The 20,392-nt window shown below is 35.6% G+C and overlaps 1 protein-coding gene across 5 annotated transcripts in view; it reads right to left on the reverse strand.

Moving 5' to 3' along the window:
- Positions 1 to 20,392, reverse strand: part of LOC136324346 (cytochrome P450 1A4-like) — a 39,342-nt gene that overhangs the window by 9,762 nt on the left and 9,188 nt on the right. For 3 of the 5 annotated variants that reach the window (XM_066257085.1, XM_066257087.1, XM_066257088.1), the window contains 4 exons: positions 18,604 to 18,693; positions 18,409 to 18,529; positions 14,805 to 14,891; positions 8,611 to 11,214 (listed from right to left, as the gene is read on the reverse strand). In XM_066257085.1, the coding sequence (XP_066113182.1) occupies positions 10,917 to 11,214; positions 14,805 to 14,891; positions 18,409 to 18,529; positions 18,604 to 18,693 (596 nt within the window). In that variant the 3' untranslated portion in view covers positions 8,611 to 10,916. Of the gene's footprint in view, positions 1 to 8,610; positions 11,215 to 14,804; positions 14,892 to 18,408; positions 18,530 to 18,603; positions 18,694 to 20,392 lie in introns of those variants that run through there. The other 2 variants (XR_010729074.1, XM_066257086.1) reach the window with 1 other exon arrangement.

Below are 20,392 nucleotides of genomic sequence, written 5' to 3' on the forward strand. Positions count from 1 at the left end.
GAATAAGTGTGAAAAACCAACTCTGGACTACAAGAACAGCTCTCAAAAACCAAGGAGCAAAGAAGAAGCCACACTGAGCCTGGTAGGGAGCGCTGAGGAGCGGTGAGTCTCCCCTGCTTACAGGAACAAAGGGGGTGTGAGGCTGAGAGCCCAGAAGGGCTCTCATTGCAAGGAAAAGAGTAGTAAATATTGCTCACAGCCACTTGCCTATGGACCTGGGAATGAGGTGTGTTGAAAGGGCTGGCTTATCTTCCAAAAGGAAAGGGAGGAGAGAGAGACAGATGGTGACTGGCAGAGGAATGCATGGGAGGACCTGAGAAGCTGACTCATTCTGTGCTAAAGGTGGCCATAGCCAAAGGAGGGGTTGATCCTTCCACATAACACAAGACAAGTGGTTCTGGGTCACCCATCTCAACATATCTCTCTAGCTCCAATCAGCGCAAGAAGATGCAGCTGAAAACAAGAAGTGGGGAGGAGGGGCAGTAACTCAGGTCTCCATGGAGATCTGAGATATACCTCCCCCTACTGAAGCAGAGAAAGCACCCTGCCCCCAGAAAGAGTAACTGGCAGATCAGGCCTTTAGAGACTCATGTTACAGCCACCACATTCCTGATACAGTTTCAAATAAGCTCCCTGCTGAGAACTGAGTAAACAAGACATCCACCAAGATAACTCAGAAGAAAACAAACAAATCAAGACTTCAAAGCAGCTCTACTAGAAAAGCCAAACTTGACAGTGGATTACAAACAACCGCTGATGCCAACCCAAGAAGACCTAGAAATAACACAATTGAAAATTGGAGGCAGACAACACCAAACCTAGACTCAACTAGCCATACAAATAACACACCCCAACACACAGACGTAATAAGAAGACAGAAAAGTGCAATCCAAATGAAACCACAAGAGAAATCTCTAGAGAGGAACTGAGTGATATGGAAATAACCAAACTGCTGGATGCAGAGTTTAGAATAATGATTGTTAGGATGCTTAGGAATCTTAGAACAACAGTGGATGGTCATTACAAACACCTAAATAAAGAGATAGCAAGTATAAAAAGGACATTGAAATATTAAAAAAGAATCAGTAGGAGGTGACAAATACAGTATCAGAAATGAAGACCACAGTGGAAGGAATTAAAAGCAGGATGCAATGAGATACCACCTTACACCAGACAGAATTGTGCTCATTGACAAAACAACACACGATAGGTGCTGGTGAGGATGTGGAGAAAGGGGAACCTTCCTGCACTGCTGGTGGGAATGCAGACTGGTGCAGCCACTGTGGAAAACAGTATGGAAATTCCTCAAAAAATTAGAAATGAAACTGCTCTTTGACCCAGCCATCCCACTTATAGGAATATATCCTAAGGACACAATATCACCGACTGAAAAAATGAAATGCACCCCCATGTTTATGGCAGCATTGTTCACAATAGTAAAGATCTGGAAACAGCCCAAGTGTCTGTCAGTGGACGAGTGGATTAAAAAGCTGTGGTACATATATACTATGGAATGATATGGGGCTATAAAAAAGAAGGAAATATTACCTTTTGCAACAATATGGAGAGACCTGGAAACTATTATGTTGAGTGAAATAAGCCAGGCAGAGAAAGAAAAATATCATATGACCTCATTCATTTGAGGAATCCAAGGAACAATGAGAACTGAGGAACAGAATTAAGACAGAGGAGGGATCAAAGGGACCAGAGGAAAAGAGGACAGAGGGAAAGGGGATGATAGGATGGGATAAACCTGAAGGGAAGAGGGGAGGGAGCTGTAGGGAGGGAAGCAAGGGAGATGTTGAGGGAATAGGGAGAAGGGGGGAGGCATTTGGGGTGACCCTGGAATCTATGTAAACATAATTAATTAAATAATAATAAAAAAACTCAAGATTTTATTACCACATATACCTTCTAAGGAAGTGGTACTTCTAGAAAATTAAGAAATATATCCCAGTTCTTTATTTTAAAATAAGTAAATAATGAACAGAATGATATTAGTTAACAGATATTGTATAGAGAGTGAAATAGAGTAAATAAAACATACAAGCAATGGAAAATAATAAATAATATTTCAAAATGTTCTCCCCTGGACTTTCTTTTCTCCCGAGAAAGACAAAGTTTGGAAGGGTCAAGAGACTTTCACTTTGACCAAGAAGGAATTCTAGAAATGTGACAGTAGAGAGAACACACTGTGCCTTAGTCTAAACTATTGCAAGGACAAGTAGAATGTGGGGGGAAAAAAGACATATGACACAAGATAAACAGATATAAAATCCACTTCTAGACCATCTCCAAAATTATAAACAAACCATAGATATTGTAATAACTCAGATATACTTTGAAAGCAAAAATTGTTTTGATTAATGGGGGAAATCCTGTAGCATCTTTTCTGAAGAAAATTAGAAAAAGATTGTCTTGACAAAAACTGCTTTCTCAGGAGGCCATGGTATCTGTGAGCCAGATCATTTGTGGTACTGTATTTGCGAGAGGTAGCAGAGGATTGGGAGATCATTCACTTCTGAAGGATTTCAGTGGATGAATGCACTCAGTCTGTCCTAGATTCATTTCATTAGGAAAGAATAAACTACCTAACTAGCCTGGCCAAAATCAAGTTCACTTAAGGTAACAGGCCAGGGATGTTTCTGACCATCTGTCTCTTTAATAAGGGCTAATTTTCTATTACAATGGCTAAAACAAAAATGTAGAAAATACCAACTGATGGAAAGGATGTGAAAAAACAAGAGAACTCTTGTACTTTCCTAGCAAAACTATAAATTGGTATAACCATGCTGGAAAACTAGTTGGAAGATCTAAAGTTAAACATATGAGTTTTATGATACAATCATGCCAGTCTGACATTTAAATGACTAACAGAAAAATGTATATGCATTCACCAAAAGATGGACACTGGAATGTTCATAGTAGCATTATTTATAACATACCCAAAGTAATAACTACTCAAATGGCTTCTACCAACACAATAAATTAATAAATTGTGGTATATTCCCCTAATGGAATGCTGTAGCAATGAGAATGAGTGAAATAATTACACACAGCATGGATCAATCTTACAAATAAAATGTGGGTAATCTTACAAGCACACTATGTTACAAAAGAAGTCTAGCACAAAAGAGTACAAGTTGTTTTATTCCCTTGTTTAAAATTCAAATTAGACAAACCAAATTAGGGCATTGGAAGTCAGGCTAACAGTTATCCTTGGGGCACAGTTTGGAGATGGGAAGGGGGCCTGACATCTCCAAAGGAGGTGGAGGTGTTATAAGATGCTGATAGTGTTCAGTTTGTAAAAATTCATCAAACTTGGTGCACTTTTTATAAAAATATTTTAATAAATAGTTTCTGACAAACCTTTTTAGTATAGAACAGAAGGTAGTGGGAAGAAGTGAGCAAGGTAACTTTTATTAAATGGAGAGGTTAGTTTTTAAAACTTTTAAACTAAAAAGCAAACAGCAGTTTTCCATATAGAGAGTAATTGGGTTTGTATATATCTTGTCCAAGAGGCTGAGAAAAACACAACCTTTGATACTTATTTCAAAACCAAAGGCCATTATTGCTTTTGTTCCAAAAAACAGTTTTTATACACTTGGCTTCCTTTCCCAGTTTTGTGAATTAAGTAGAAAAGAATACTGTTAACTAAAACGATATCATCTTGTAAAATCACTTCACTACCCACAGCAATTTAAACTTTGGAAAACCTTTGCCCACAGAAGCCTAATGAAGTAGATTGTCAGTAAATACTTTGAATATGAGTATGAGTCATCTATTGAATAACTTTACATTCCAGACACTAAGTAAGCTAAGCAAGCACTGCTAAGACAATAGTTCTGCCCTCCAAAGGTGTTCAACTCGCTTCCCATCGCGCTGAATTTCTGAATTGCTCTGTTCTTTCTTATTCTGAGATAGCACAATTTCTTGGCAATTCTAAACAAATAGATGAAAAGTCAAACTATATGGCAGAAGAGTAAGAGGTACACTGAAACCCAATGAAGACCACTTAGAAAAGAATGTTAAAAAATAGTGCAAAATAGGTTGGCTCAGAAGAATCAAAGAATAAAAACTCTTTAGAAGAGTGACCAGCTGTGCAAAAAGTACATTGGCAGAACTATACAAATATATTCTTGATCCAAAAAAAATCATTCACCCTCTTAAAGACTTTCACAAAAAACGAAAATTGCATATTGTGTACACACACACACACACAATTATCATTACTTGCCTCTCCTTTTGAAGAACTAATGAAATTAGAGATAATATTTTAGTCATTTTTTCATATCTAGCATCTAAAGTGTCTGGCTTAGAGTAGACACCTGAAAACATTTATAAAAATTAAATAGTGTTCTGTAGGTGTGTAGAGCTTCTTAATAAATCAATGAATAATCCCAGACTTTTAACATTTTATACAAAGTTGTTTCTCTTTCTTTATTCTCAGTTGTCAGCATTTGTTTAAATTTGAATAATACAGAACTTTTATAATCTCATATTTTAACTCATAGTTGTCTAGTCAAAAAATTTATTTTATTTATATATTTATTTATTTTTTTATTTTAGTGAGAGTTGGGGAGGCAGAGAGATGGACTCTTACATGCACCCCAACTGGGATCCACCTGGCAAGCCCACTAGGGGGCAATGTTCTGCCTATTTCTGGCCCTTGTTCCATTGCTCAACAATGGAGTCATTTTTTTTACTGCCTTAGGTAGAGGCTACAGGGACCAACCTCAGGGCCTGGGACCAATTTGCTTAAATCAGTTGAGCCACGATGCAGGAGAACAACAGAGAGAGAGAGAGAGAGAGAGAGAGAGAGAGAAAGAGGGAGAGAGAGAGGAGGGATAGAGGGATGGGTGGAGAATCGAGAATCAGAAGGTTGCGTCTCCTGTGTGCCCTGACTGGGAATCGAACCTGGAACATCTGCAATGTTAGATTGTTTACTTGGAATCTCACCTGTTTCTTGTTATTAATCTGAATGATATAAACTTCCCTCTTATTACTGCTTTCCCTGCATCACAGAAGTTTTGATATATCATGTTATTATTCTTGTTTGTCTGTATATATCTTCTGAACTATGCTTTCATTTCTTTTTTAACCCTGTCTTTTTTTAGAAGTATGTTATATAATTTTTACATTTTGGGGGGTTTCTTTACTTCCTATTTGCAGTAGAATTCTAATTTCAAAGTCTTATGGTCAGAGAATAAGCTTGGTAAAAGTTCAATATTTTGAATTTGTTGAGGTTAGATTTGTGGCTCAATATGTAATCTATCTTTTTAATTCTTGAATGGAAAACTATTATAAAATAAGAGTAAAGCAAATATGGCAAGCAATTGCTTTGACATCATCCCAATGCATGCTTTCTTATGAGTGTGTGAGAATTTCTCTAATAAAGTTGCTGAATATCAAATAGCTACATCTTTAAGTATAATAAAATTTTCCAAATGGTTTATTTAAAATTTCCAAATTCCACATTGGTTGTACCATTTACACTGCAAACAAGAGTGAATGCAGCCTGACATGTGGTGGTGCACTTTATAAAGCATTGGCTTCAAATGTTGAGGTCGCCTGTTTGAAATCCCAGGCTTGCCAGGTCAAGGCACATACAAGAAGCAACTACTATGATATTTCCTGCTCCTCCCTTTCTCTCTCTCTTTTCTTTCTCTAAAATCAATTTAAAAAAGAGTGAATGCATATTCTCATTTCTCCAAATACTCACTAACATTTGTATTGTCAGACTTTTAAAACGTTACCAGTCTCCTATGTGTGAAATGGCTTTTTAGTTTGATTTAATAGTTACTTCACTGATTATTTCATGTTCGTTGGCCCTTCATGTTTCTGCCTATTATAAACTGCATATTTTGAAGATAGGGATGCCAATTATCTTTTTCATATTGATTTGGATAAATTCTTTTTAATTCTGGATACTACTTCTCTGTTACAGGTGTTGTCACTAATCTTTCTCACTTAATGTCTTGTTTTAACTTTTGTTTATTTAGCTTTTGTTGAGCAGATATTTTCAATTCAATGTAGTAAATGAATTAAAAATTTTCTTATGGAATGTATTTTTCTGTTTTGTTTAGAAAATCTTAAAAAACATTTAAAATATTTTATTTATTGATTTTAGAGAAAGAAGAAAAGGGAGAGAGAAATATCGATCTGTTGTTCTATTTATTATGCATTTATTGGTTGATTCTTGCATGCGCTCTGATTAGTGATCGAACCTGAAACATTGGAATATCAGAAAAACAAAATTTCGTTTGAATTAAGAGATATGCTCTAAAACCATTACCATCATGGAAACAATATGAGCTTTGGATTGAATTTAATACAGATATTCCTCCTGGATTAAATTCTTTTCAGCAGGGTGATCTTGGTATTAATACCTATTCCATGATCTGTCAGAATTAATAATTTCAAAATGCCTACTACATTGCCTGAGACACAAAAGATATTCAAAGATTTTAGGGCTTTTGTCTTGGCAGTGAAACAGAGGTAGCTTGAGAGATTTTTAACAAATCAAGGTTAAATATTTGCTTCTCTAAGCATGGTGAAGATGAATAAGAATATATAGCCCAGATTTTAGAAAGCAATAAATAGTATCTATTATATTATAAAACCAGGTTTCTCTCCTGTTTGGTCTTAATATTTATCCTGAATGAAGTTAATTTTCACTTTGTCATCCTTGGAAAAGGCTAACCTTAGGGTAAAAAAATGATAATTCCAAGTTATACCTGGAGTATTATTCAGAAGATAAATGGCCTCTCCAGGACTGAGAGAACATTAGTTTGTTTCTTTGTTTTACCAGCCTCAGAGTTTTCAAAAGCTGGAGTGAACAGTTCTAATGGAGATTGAAACAGTGGGGTAGGTACAGGATGGAGGAACTGCACCTGGTCACAGGGAGCTTATGGGGTCCTGGGGATACCTTGGGCTATGCAGTGACAGGACATGATTTTTTTGGTGCATGTGTATTCCCTTCTAATATCCCCCAAACCTTCAAGTAAAGCTTTCTTCAGAATTACTACTCTCTGTTATGCCATTGAAAAATAGGTAAACCCTCAAAATCCAAACTTGGATGTGAACATTACAGGGTGAAAGTTCTTCTCTCTGTCAGAGTGGGCAGACATGACAGATACCATTAGACAACAAATGTTCCTCATGAAGACAATGGCAAAGTCAGCTGCTGATATGCATGTGTGTTGGCAAGATGAAGAGGTCAAAGTGGGAGAAGCACAATGACTTTTCAGATGTTGCTCTTTCAAAATTTACAAATGCCTAACACATGCTTTGCCAGTGGTCCTGGGGAAAGAACTAGGGGGTTAATTTCCAGCTGGAGTCTGGTGCCACAAATATATCAGCTAAATAAAAAAAAAATTAAGGGTTTATTTAATGAGATCTGAATCTTATAACTTAAACAAGTAGAAGACCAAATAGATTTTCAGCCTAAGAAGTAGGCAATATGGTAAAAATCTAAATATAAGCAGAGATGCCAGGAATACTATCCACACTAGAAAATCTCAGACACTTTCTTTTGCTAAAGATTTTCTTGCCCTCCCACTAGACCCATTCATTTAATCATTAATTCATTTCCACATTTACTGAACAACCACTTATTGAATTTCTGCTCTATGCCTAAAATAGTGCTGGACACTGGGGATACTTAGAAGCCAAACAGACTTGTCCCTGCATTCATGGAGCTCATAGAGAGTAGGGAAGTCCATGTTGAAATAAGGAATGAAACCAGACACTGGGGCAGAAATGGAGGACGTGATCAAAAGTCCAGCAGATGAGTACAGCCCTGTGCAGTAAATTTAGATATAAATGTCACCATAAAGTCTGAAAAAGATAAAATTGTGTTTAGTAAATGCATTTTAAAACATCAACAACTCAGAAAGACTTTTATTAAGATACATTAATCTGAGCATTTTGGAACTTGATCATCTCATCTAGCTGGAAAATTCATTCATACAATACGCTTCTGTCCACAGGGGTAGCATGTAGTTTACTACTGGTGGGGCCTGCTTGTCATGTTGAATTCCGGTAAACTATTCTTTGTAAACAACATGATGGAGGATGGAAGGAGACCTATAAATTTTATGATTTTTACTTATATAGATTTTTTTTCAGTGTTAAAAATGTGTATCAGAGAGAATCAGTGGTTTGCATCTGCATTTTATTTTTATCTAAAGAGAAAGCGCAATGGTTCATTCCTCATAGGGAATTTGTTATTATAGCCTGCTAAGCCATAAAACAGCTCCATTTTAGCTTTTCTGATTCAAGTAGACACAGTAAATGTTTTTGTTTGTTTCAAGTATGAGTTTTAGATTTTGTGGAGAACTGTTGTGTGAATCTGAAATATCTAATATAACTTTTTTTTTAATTTCATATACAATGACTTTAAGGACTTAATTCATCTTGATTTATCACTGATGTATATATTCATATATTATCTTCTGCTCTATGGTCATAATGAATTTTGTGTGTTGTTTCCAGCTTATAATTTAAAGTGTTTATGTTAACATAAGTTATTTATAACATTTTGATACACTGTCTTGTTTCTGATTATATTTCATAAAATAAATGAGTACTTCAGGATAAGCAAATACATGTATTTAAAAATAATTTATTCCTACCTATTAAATGACAAAAAGTGACTCCTACTTTGCTTTTATACATTTCCTATATTATTCTTGTTCATGTTTCTAAAAATACATAAAATGCAAAACTTATGAATTGTACAAAAAGCTCAGTAGTATACCATTTAATTGTTCTTCAAGAGCATAGTAAAAGTGAAAATCAGCATTTTACAATAAAATGTGTTAATATAAAGGTACCAGATCATATATGTTTATGTTAAAAGAGATTAGAAAAATACAATTTTTTAAAGACAATAAATACCAGGTCAATAGATAACAAAATTCATTTAGTGTTCTAGTCATACCCATTATTGTTAAATATACAGAAGACTTGAAAGTTTCCTAAGGCGGAAAAAAGGCAAAAATAGTTTCCATTTGATACACTGTCATGGAGATAATATAAACAATTTCAAAAGCTTTCACAAAAAGTGGACTAGCAATCCAATTTGTTTATTCCCAAGGATAATGCTGAGTTTATTTATTTTTGAAAAGAAAGACTCAGTCCTGATTTCTGGATTTTAATTCTCAGTGTCTCTGAATTGTTCAATTTCTCTGCTTCTATTGCTGCAACCTTGTCAGCATAGTCATTATCTAGAGCAGGGGTAGTCAACCTTTTTATACCTACCACCCACTTTTGTATCTCTGTTAGTAGTAAAATTTTCTAACCGCCCACCGGTTCCACAGTAATGGTGATTTATAAAGTAGGAAAGTAACTTTACTTTATAAAATTTATAAAGCAGAGTTACAGCAAGTTAAAGCATATAATAATAATTACTTACCAAGTACTTTATGTCGAGTTTTCACTGTTTGGAAAAATAAATCTTTATAAAACAACTTACTATAGTTAAATCTATCTTCTTATTTATACTTCGGTTGCACCACTACCGCCCACCATGAAAGCTGGAATGCCCACTAGTGGGTGGTAGGGACCAGGTTGACTACCACTGATCTAGAGCCTTCTCTTTTCTTAACTGCTCTTCCATTTAAATTAGACCTCAGATATGCTTTTATCTATCAGCTTGGTTCCTAAGTTTTTAATAATGTAACTCTCCTTAAAGCTTCAGTCTGAAACACATGGTCTTTCACTGTCTGTTTTATGTCCCTTATATACCTTAGCTCATTAACAAATTTAATTTAAGAAACACACACACAATACTGGGTACTGTGTTGATAACATTTTAAAATATTTACTATCTTTTTTCATGTTGCTATGGGCTTCATGTGGCCTTCTCCCATATCGAAAATTCATTTGTTGAAGTACTAACCCTCAGTGCCTCAGAATAAAATTGTATTTGTAGATAAGGTCTTAAAAGAGATAAGTTAAAACAAAGCCAGTAGGATGAGGCTCCAATATAATAGAACTGCTGTCCTTATAAGTTAAAGCAGAGACACAAGGGGTGTGTGCACACAGAGAAAAGGCCATGTAAAGACATGACGATAAAGTGCCATTCAAAAGAGGAGAGGCTTTGGGAGAAACTAACCCTGCAGACATCTTGATCTTCAACTTCCAGCATCCAGAACTGTGAGAAAATAAATTTCTGTTGTTGAAGCCTCACAAACCATGTTATTTTGTTATGGCAACCCTAACAGGCTAATACACATGTATTTTTAGCAGGTGTCAAAAGAAACTGGTAGTATTGTAAAAACACCAGTTTGCCCTGAAGTTAAATCCTTAGTAGAAAATGTAAGAGCTGATAAAAAAACAGATTTTTGAAGAAATTCTCCCTCATGTCTTTTCTCTACTTTTCTAAAACTAACTCAGCTCATCTAGTACCACTGTGATATGTTTTATTCTGTCCTAAGCCACTCTGGCTCCCTTCTCTGGACCTCTTGAATACCCATTTTCTCACTGGAAAAAAAAACATATTTAACATAGAACCTTGCTCTTATTCTGAACCCTGTATTTAATACCAATATAAACATATCTGTGTTCTGGAGCTGATGTAAAGGAAGGTAGACAGAGCCTCCTTACCTGCTTGCTCAATCCACCACTCACTTTTTCCTTTCCTTTCATGTTTACAGTGGCACCTGGGACGCCACCACATGAGATGTAGGTTTAAACTCCCTGCATTAAATCACACTTTATTATTATCTTAAAATAGCCTTAAGAGGCTACACCACATGCTTTTTAATAAAACACTTCTTATATTAGGGTGATAGACAAAGAATTGAACATTGAGCATAGCTTAAGGTACAATCTTTAAATTGCTTAGTAAATAAATTTGCATGACATTATTTTTATGATTTATATTAGATACCCATCATCAGGCTGAGAATCTAAGATTCACTACTGCCGAAGCGGGGCTCTGCCAGGAGCTGGTATGGTTTGGGCTTCATGGCTAACCCATACCTGGGCGTCAGGTCCAGCTCGGCTCCAGGGCATTTCTTCAGGTTGAGCTGTTGCAGAATTGTGGTGATGAAAATGAATATCTCATTTCGTGCAACATCTTCTCCAAGACACTTCCGGATTCCCATTCCAAATATCAGAACCTTGTCAACAAGACTTTTATTCAGTTCCCTGTTTTTGTTTAGAAATCTCTCAGGACTAAATAAACTGGGATTATCCCAGATCGTTCTGTATAAAATAGACAAAAGATACATTTAAAAAATAAATTATTTTTATCATTTTGCCCTTCTTTCTAATTTCCCCATGATAATTTTTTTTTTTTTACATAAAATGTTTTGTTCAAGTTTGGAATATCCTTTAGAGATTTTATATAATCTGTATGTTTGAATATTCATACATTTCTCACTGCCATATATAATTATGTCAGTATATCATTATTATGAATTTATGTCTTTAACATTCTTCAATTTATTGACATGTTTAGTTATCATAAAGAATTAGTACAATGATTCTTAGTTTTCATCAAAATCACATTTTATTAAAAAATGAATACTTGGAAACTTATTTCAATTTTTTATGATTTTAAATGAAGAGTTCTGCAATATTATCATAAAAAATTTCCCAAAATTTTGGTGTAAATAAAAGGAACAGATATTCAATTTTTTTTGCCTTAAGCAAAGTGAGCCACACCTCTCACCCTGTTACAAATAAGTCTAGAACAAGGCCTTTGAAAGTCACCACAGAGAGTGGCCAAGTCACCAGAAAGCAGCACCCCCTGAGGGGTTGCCCGCTGCTTCCCAGCATCTGGTTCTCTCTTCTTCCTCCACCTTTTGTTTCAGGTACCATATCTTGTCTATGACAACTAGAATGCTGGTTTTTGAGTTTTTTTGTGGGATTTTCTTTGTTTGTTTTTTGAGAGCGAGAGAGACAGACAGACAGGGAAAGAAATGAGAAACATCAACTCATAGTTGTGGCACCTTAGCTGTTCATTGCTTGCTTTCTCATATGTGTCTGGACGATGGAGGTGGAAGAGGGCTCCAGCCTAGCTAGTGACCCCTTGCTCAAGCCAGCAACTTTGGGCTCAAGCCAGCAACTATGGGGTCATTTCTATGATCCCACACTCAAGCCGGCGACCTCGTGCTCAAGTTGGTGATCCCGCGCTCAAGCTGGAAACCTCGGGATTTCAAACCTGGGTCCTCAGTGTCCCAAGAAGACACTCTATACACTGCGCCAATATCTGGTCAGGCACTAGCATGCTTCTTAATACATAATACGACATATATGAGGGACCCATTTGAGTTTCCAAAGAACTGAGCCTCTGTGTATCGATGTCACACTTTCTAGCAGAAAATTTATTTTCTTTTTGCACCACAAGTCAGAGACCTAGAGACCAACAAATCACACTCAGTCCTCCAATCAATTTTGTTTTGCTCTCCTAATCTTTTAAAAATATTCATTGTTGGTAACATTTAAACATAAGAAGACTCCACATAAAAACTTCTATTTCCCAGTTCTATCTTATAACTGAAAGAGCATACAATATTGGGGCAATGCCCTGCTTGTCCTCCATTTACTGAGCTAAATTAGATATGCAGATGACCTCTCCTCACTGCCTCAACAAGGACAATTCTCTCATTTTTGGTATTTTCCATTGCTCAGTATGCTTAAGTTTGTGACCTAAGTTTTCGCTACGCAGGATTAATTTCCCCATGATATCAAATCTTGAATCACATACTCATTTCACTTAAATAAATGTCTCTATACAAACAATTTCTTTATAAGCACCTGTGTTAACATAGTTTGTTTGAATAATACTCAGTATTCAATGTAATAACATGTTCTTAGGTTATCAGGACACTTGGAGATATGCTAGCTAAGAAAAAATGCCATTGCATTTACACTGACTATGTTTTTCTTATAGTGGAATTTTAAACGCTTAGTTTAATTCAGTATGATCACTGGGTATGAAAAATGGAGGTGTCAATTTTTCTCACAATAAAATTTACAGTGAGACTTTATGCAGTGTTATTCCACTATGTTGCTGGTTCTGCAGGTGCTGTTAAGTACACAAGAGAGCCACCTCCCTCCCAAACATCCTGGAGCATCAGAGGGAATCTTGGGAGAAGACAAAAAAGCCATACAGAGCACTATATATGCAGCCCCCTGAGTGCATAAGAATGCAATCATTACCTGTTTACTGGAGACATTGAGCCCCGACCACATGGAGCATCCAATTTACATTAGATAGGATATACACACTGAATGTGAGTCTTGTTTCTGCTACTTGCTGAACATGTGACCTCAGGCCATTTGTTTCACCTGGCTGAAAGTTTCTTCAGCTGTAAAATTGGTAACATGATAGCACCACCATGGAGGGTTATTACTGAGGCTCAGAGGAGATACTTCAAGATTTTTGTGCCCAATACACAGTAAGGTCTACAAATATTAGCCGCATCATTTATTATTCTTATTACCACTGCCATAATCCTCACTTTCACTGTGTGAGATATCTTTATGTCAACCCTCCCTTTTATAGCTGATAAGGATCAGACTCTAGCTATATTTTATTAGCATATATTTATTGTGTGGCTATTATGTACCAGGCACTGATTTAAATGCTGAGGTAGAGGAAAACCAAACAAACAAAAAGGAAGAAAAATTCTTGCTTGGTCTTTTGCATTCTGTTGTAAAATTTCATGCTGCAGTTCAAATATCAGCTTAGCATAACCCAGGCAGAGGGTGAGTCCATGAAGTCTTTGGCCAACCCCACTTCAGTAAACCTATTTTTGAAATTGGCTTTGTGATAAATGAATTTGTACTAAGATAGAATCTTTCCCATCTTCACTGAGGAGAGAAAACTGAATTTTCTTCTAACTACTTTCAAGAGAAATAGAAAGAATCAAATTTAGTTAAGAATGTGTATCTTGCCTGACACATGGTGGCACAGTAGATAATGCGTCTACCTGGAACACTGAGATCGCCTGTTCAAAACTTGGCATTTGCCTGGTTAAGGCACATATGGGAGTTGATGTTTCTTGCTCCTCCCCCCTTCTCTTTCACTTTCTCTCTTTCTCTCCTTTCTCTCTAAATATGAATAAATAAAATCTAAAAAAATTTTTTTATTTTTATTTATTCATTTTAGAGAGGAGGGAGGGAGGGAGGGAGGGAGGGAGGGAGGGAGAGAGAGAGAGAGAGAGAGAGAGAGAGAGAGAGAGAGAGAGAAAGGGGAGGGAGGAGCAGGAAGCATCAACTTTCATATATGCCTTGACCAGATAAGTGCAGGGTTTTGAACCGGCAACCTCAGTGTTCCCAGGTCGACGCTTTATCCACTGCACCACCAGAGGTCAGGCTTTTTTTTTTAATTTTTATTTATTTTATTTTTTTAAATTTTTTTACAGGAAGAGAGAGAGAGTCAGATAGAGGGATAGATAGGGACAGACAGACAGGAATGAAGAGAGATGAGAAGCATCAATCATCAGTCCTTTGTTGTGACACCTTAGTTGTTCATTGATTGCTTTCTCATATGTGCCATGACCGCAGGCCTTCAGCAGACTGAGTAACCCCCGCTCGAGCCAGTGACCTTGGGTCCATGCTAGTGAGCTTTTTGCTCAAGCCAGATGAGCCCACGCTCAAGCTGGCAACCCCAGGGTCTCGAACCTGGGTCCTTCCGCATCCCAGTCCAATGCTCTATCCACTGCGCCACTACCTGGTCAGGCTAAAAATTTTTTTTTAAAAAGTATATCTCTTTCCCTTAATTAATAAATAGCAAACAAGCAACCAAACATATTTAACCTCAAGAAATAATTTTAGTGACTTACTCATCATGATTTACTTGATACATGTTAATAAAGATGCATGTTTTCCTGGGAATGAAATAGCCATTCAGAGTAGTGTCTTTTGTGGTACTGGAAAAACAAGATACATCATTACAGCATCTTCTGTGAGTTCATACAACCCAGCCCTAAACTGCCACCCACAGGTAATAGAGTATATTTATTAATGTCTTTTTAAAAACTACAATGATATGAAATCTTTATAAATCTTCACTCTTATTAATTGACACATCTCTCACCTATTATCAAATTAGTTTATTCTTTTCCTTGTATTTATAAAACATATTGAGCACTTAACATATTTAAGGCATTGTTATGAGTTAAAACCCCAGTGGAAATTTATCTCAGTATTTCTACAACAGCGTTGCTCATAAGTAGACACATCCAACTATATCAGGAAACTATAAGGAAATTATTAAAACTTTCTGTGTACTCAATATGTTTTTATGTTTATCTATAAATTAAGAAAACAAAACATAGTATCTTTTATTACTTAGTAGAAGGAACAATGAAATTGGAACTAGGAAATCTGAGCTCTAGACACTGCTCACAGTGAACTATTGGGCAAATCTTGTATCTACTCTATAATTTTATTTTATATGCATGAAATGGTATTGTTTGTGTTGAAGATCTTTAAGTTGTCTTCAAAACAAATAATCTACTTTTCTAGTCCCATACTCAAACTTATTTATGCAAACTATATATCTTTGTCTTTTGTACCTCTGTAATTATGCATGGATTAAATAAAATCATGTCATGTTCCCATATGGCATTCCCTAACTTCCTCAGTGGCTCCCATACTGACTGACCTCTGCCCCAGAGGAGTGGCAACAACATTTCAATTTGGTAAGATTGAGAGAAGGTGCTGAACATATTTGGCTTTGCCATTTCTGGGTTTTCTGAAGAAAGTACATCTCATCTATAATCACCAATGGCTTCAGCTTGAAGAAGCAGATTTTGTACTTCCAGGGGAGACTGCTGTTGTCCAACCTTACCAGAGACTGAATGGCAAAAGTGTGTCTAATTTAGATGAGAAATATGAGCAAGGCTACGTGGTCCAGCTCTAAGCCAAATAGTGCAAACTAGCTCTGATCATCAGAAAAGCTCATATTTGAATTTCTGTCTGATCTATGCTGACGTTGTAACTGATATTGAACATTGGCAAATAATATGGACATTATTTATTGGTCACACTCATAATCCAATGAAAGGGAATGCCAAAAAAGTAACAGATTGAGTTTGGGGAGGATTACCTCTTCTTATGCATGGTCACTTGCCTATTTCAATACATTCCACATGTCCTCTGTGTATTCAGCTGTTCTAATTCAATTCTACATAAAAAGCTATATGCTCCTATTTTATGGAAACCTATCATGTAAATCTGATTTCACTATTATTAAAATATGAGTTACTATTTATTCTAGAGAAGTAAATATATCCACACATTAATTGTGATATTTCTCTTTCTCCATCAATATTCCTGAAACTTTGTGTATGAAAGTGGCGTTTTATATAAATTTTAGGAGACATATATGTAATCAATATTTATTAGAGTTTTGTTTGGTCTTGTGTTGGTGTGTGTGTATGTGTGCATATGTGTGGGTTATAGGTAAGAGCAAAACTTTTGCCTCTTTTACTTATGATTATTCCATTTAGCTTTTTAAAATTTATTTTATTTTAATATATTTTCTTCTTTTTGATCCCATGCTTTTTAAAATGGAAAAACAGTAAGTTTTCAGGTATAGAAAAATATATTAGTCCCAAATAACATACATAAAATCTTTCTTATGTGCAAAAATTTTTGGTTTGAATCACACTACTCTCATTGGTCAATGCATTGGCTCTCTTATTTTATATTAATTTATTTATTTTAAATAACACAATGAAAACCTATGTTTTAAGAGAAAGTTCCTTGTTAAATATGTCCTTAGATGCTCCAAAGCATATGATCATTGTTGTTATTCCAAATAGTGCCTGTAAATTTTGCAGAACTTCTCTGATTCCTGATTATTTAGTAAAGCTTTCAGGGTGTACTGTTTCATAAAGAACCCAGTCACCTTATGAATGTTATTGGGACAGAATAATAGCATCTATAAAAATTGGACCAGCCCTGGCTGGTTAGCTCAGTCAATTAGAGCATCGTCCCAAAACATCAAGGTTGTGGGAGGTTTGATTCCCTGGACAGGGCACATAAGAAAAGCAACCAATGAATGCATAACTAAGTGGAAAAACAAATTAATGTTTCTCTCTTTCACTCTCTCTACCCCCTTTCTTCTCTCTGCCTTCCTAAAATTAATCAATCAATAAAATAAAATAAAACCTGTTTCTAAAAACTAAGTTAAAGATAAAATTAACTTCAAACAGAAAGAGGATCTGCAGGAAAGAAATCACTGTGAGTAGATAGCATTGTGTGTGGATACAAAAAGCAAAATAGAGAGACAAAATACAGGACACTAACTGTGTTGCTCACTGTCTGCCCTTGACTCTGTACAACTAGTGGCCTGGCCCTTTAAAAAAGCTGAAGGCTCTACATACTGCTGTGCCAATAACCATATTTACATCAGCTTCTTCTTTTTCTTTTCTTTTTTTTTTTAAGTGAGAGGAAAGATGATTGAGAGACAGACTCTTGCATGTTCCTGGACCAGGATCCCCCACCCTGCCCCCTGGTAACCCCCATCTGAGGCTGATGCTTAAATCAACTGAGCTATCCTCAGCCAACACTTGAACCAATGAAACCACTGCTGCAAGAAGGGAAGAGTAAGAGGAGAAAGAGGGGAAGAGAAGCAGATGGGCACCTCTCATGTGTGCCCTGGCTGGGGCTCAAACCCAGAGCATCTGCATGCCTGGCCAATGGTCTATCCACTGGACATCAGCTTCTCAGGATGAGAGACATTCCCACTCCCTCACTATTTAAAGACGGAAAGAGAAAAAACACCAAAAATTTCATTCTTTATTTTAATTGTGTAGAATAAAATAGTTCAAAGTACCAGAACTTTGGATGTCCGCATTCATATTTAATAAAGCTTGCCTACTTAATCTATACTGGCATGCATTAGTGAGCTGAAGAATCTGGTACAAGGTTCAGTAAACTTTCAAGTATCTATAAATAGAAACTCTGTTTAATCTATTTGTGGCAACACTGGCCTCTTTAGCAGATCGCCCAGAAAATTCTAAGCTACTGAAAATGAAACCACATCAGTAAGTGGCTAAGATGGTACATAGGAGAAAGTCAAGTGACTCTGTTTGACATTTTATAACCAAAAATATATTATGGTTGTATTATCCATTGTTCGGCACCTCTATATTCTTTTCTCTCCTTAATTAGTACCTTAAAGATGAAAATTAATGACATCAAAGTTTAATTATTAAAACATTTGCAAAGTATGCTGTTATTATTCTATGTAAAAATTTCATTAGAGAATTATAAAATAAAATAAGATTTAAAACACAAACATTTATATATAATTATATATAAATACATAACATAATACATATTTTAAAGGACCTAAAGTAATTCTAGTGCCTTAGACCCCTCGTTCTCCCCAACCCACCATTGGTTGCTATGTCAAAAAAAGAATCATATGCTTACCAATGCGGAATCGTAAAAGGAACAAAAGAGGCATGTCTGAATATTTCATTTATGAAAGCTTCTGTGTAGGGTAAAATTTTCCTGTCTTCAAATCTGGGTGGTTTCAGCCCAATGTTTCTATCTGAAAGAATTTTCTTTATTTAATAAGAATAATGGCAATTATAAGAATTACATTTTTATCTGAAAGCATGTTACCAATTTCTTCTTGAATTTTGATTTGAATTTCTGGATACTGGATCAAATAAAGAAAGGTCCAATATAGACATGTTGATACAGTTTCAAACCCTGAAATAGAAATGAGATAAAATGTCATGAGAAAATTATTAACAAAATTGGTATCTTCAATTTACTTCATATTTGAATGCTATGAATCCAGAGAAAATAATCTAAATATAACTATAAATTAATAAACCCACAATAAAGTAATTATAACACATTAAAATTTGTGTCAGAGTATAGGCTTAACCTCTGACCCACTAAGATAGCCATTATCTCGAGAAAATAAAAGAATAAGTGCTGGTGAGGATGGAGACAACTGGAAACCTTTTGTACTGCTGGTTGGAAAGTAAAATGTTGCAGTCACTATGGAAAACAGTATGGAGGTTCCTCCAAAAATTTTAACACTAATGATTATATAATCCAGGAATCTCACTTCTTGGTATAAAAGATCTAAAAAAGTTGAAAGCAAGGTCTCAAAGAGATATATGTACATCCAATTACATTGCAGCATTATTCACAATAATTAAGAAATGGAAACATCCCATTTGTCCATTGGTGGATTCATGGATAAACAAAATGTGGTGTATATATGTATTGGAATATTGTGCATCTTAAAAAAGGAGATCTTGTTACTTGCTACAACATAGAAGAACCTCAAGGATGTTAGCCTAAATGAAACAAGTCAGTCACAAAAAGAGAAATACTATATGATTTTCACTCATATAAGGTATCTAGTCAAATCATAGAATTAGAAAGTAAAAAAGTAGTTGCTAAGGGCTGCGGGAGTCAGTGTGGGTATCAGTGTTTAATGGACATAGAGTTCAGTTTTGCAAGCTGAAAAAGAACTAGAGATCTGTTGGACAGCAATGTGAACATATATAATATAACAAACTGTATACTTAAAAATGTTTTAAGATAATGAATTTAATATTATGGGTTTGAAACCACAATCAAATCAAATCAAATCAATACATAGTTGTTATTTATGACAAGTGAAAATAATGAAACTAATTCACTACATTATTATAATAATGCTTATGATCTATGTGGTAATAGTTATAATTATAGCCCTGGCTGGATAGCTTGGTTCGTTACCATCCTGAAGCACAGAGGTTGCTGATTAGATAACCAATCAGGGCTCATATAGGAACAGTTCCTATCTCTTTCTTTCCCTCTTTTTCTCTCCCCCTTCTTCTCTCACTAAAATCAATAAATAAAAATTTAAAATGGCCACTAAAAGTTTACTTTGTTCCAAGATATATATCTACATCTATATCTTTTTTTTTTTTTTTTTTTAATGTAAGAGAGGCAGGGAAAGAGAGACAGAGAGACAGGAACATCCAGCTGTTCTTGTATGTGCCCTGACCAAGGATTGAACCCGCAACCTTTGTGCTTTGGCACAACATTCCAACCAACCAAGCCATAGTCCAGGGCTTTATTTTTTTATTTATTGATTGATTTTTAGAGTGACAGAGATAGGAGGGGAAAAGGGAGGGGGAAGGGAAGCATTTATTTGTTGTTCCACTTAGTCGTGCATTCCTTGGTTGCTTCCTGTGTGTGCCTTGACTGGAGACTGAACCCTCAACCTTAATCGTTTCCAGTTGATGCTCTAACCAACTGAGCTAACTGGCCAAAACCTATAACTATCAATAGGCCATATATATATATATATATATATATATATATATATATATATAATTATGCTAATTTTACTGAAGAGAAAACTGTGCTTCAAGAACATTAGTAGTCTTGTTCAAAGTAACTC

Source organism: Saccopteryx bilineata, chromosome 2, assembly GCF_036850765.1.
Source record: "Saccopteryx bilineata isolate mSacBil1 chromosome 2, mSacBil1_pri_phased_curated, whole genome shotgun sequence".
Taxonomy (NCBI): Eukaryota; Metazoa; Chordata; class Mammalia; order Chiroptera; family Emballonuridae; genus Saccopteryx; species Saccopteryx bilineata.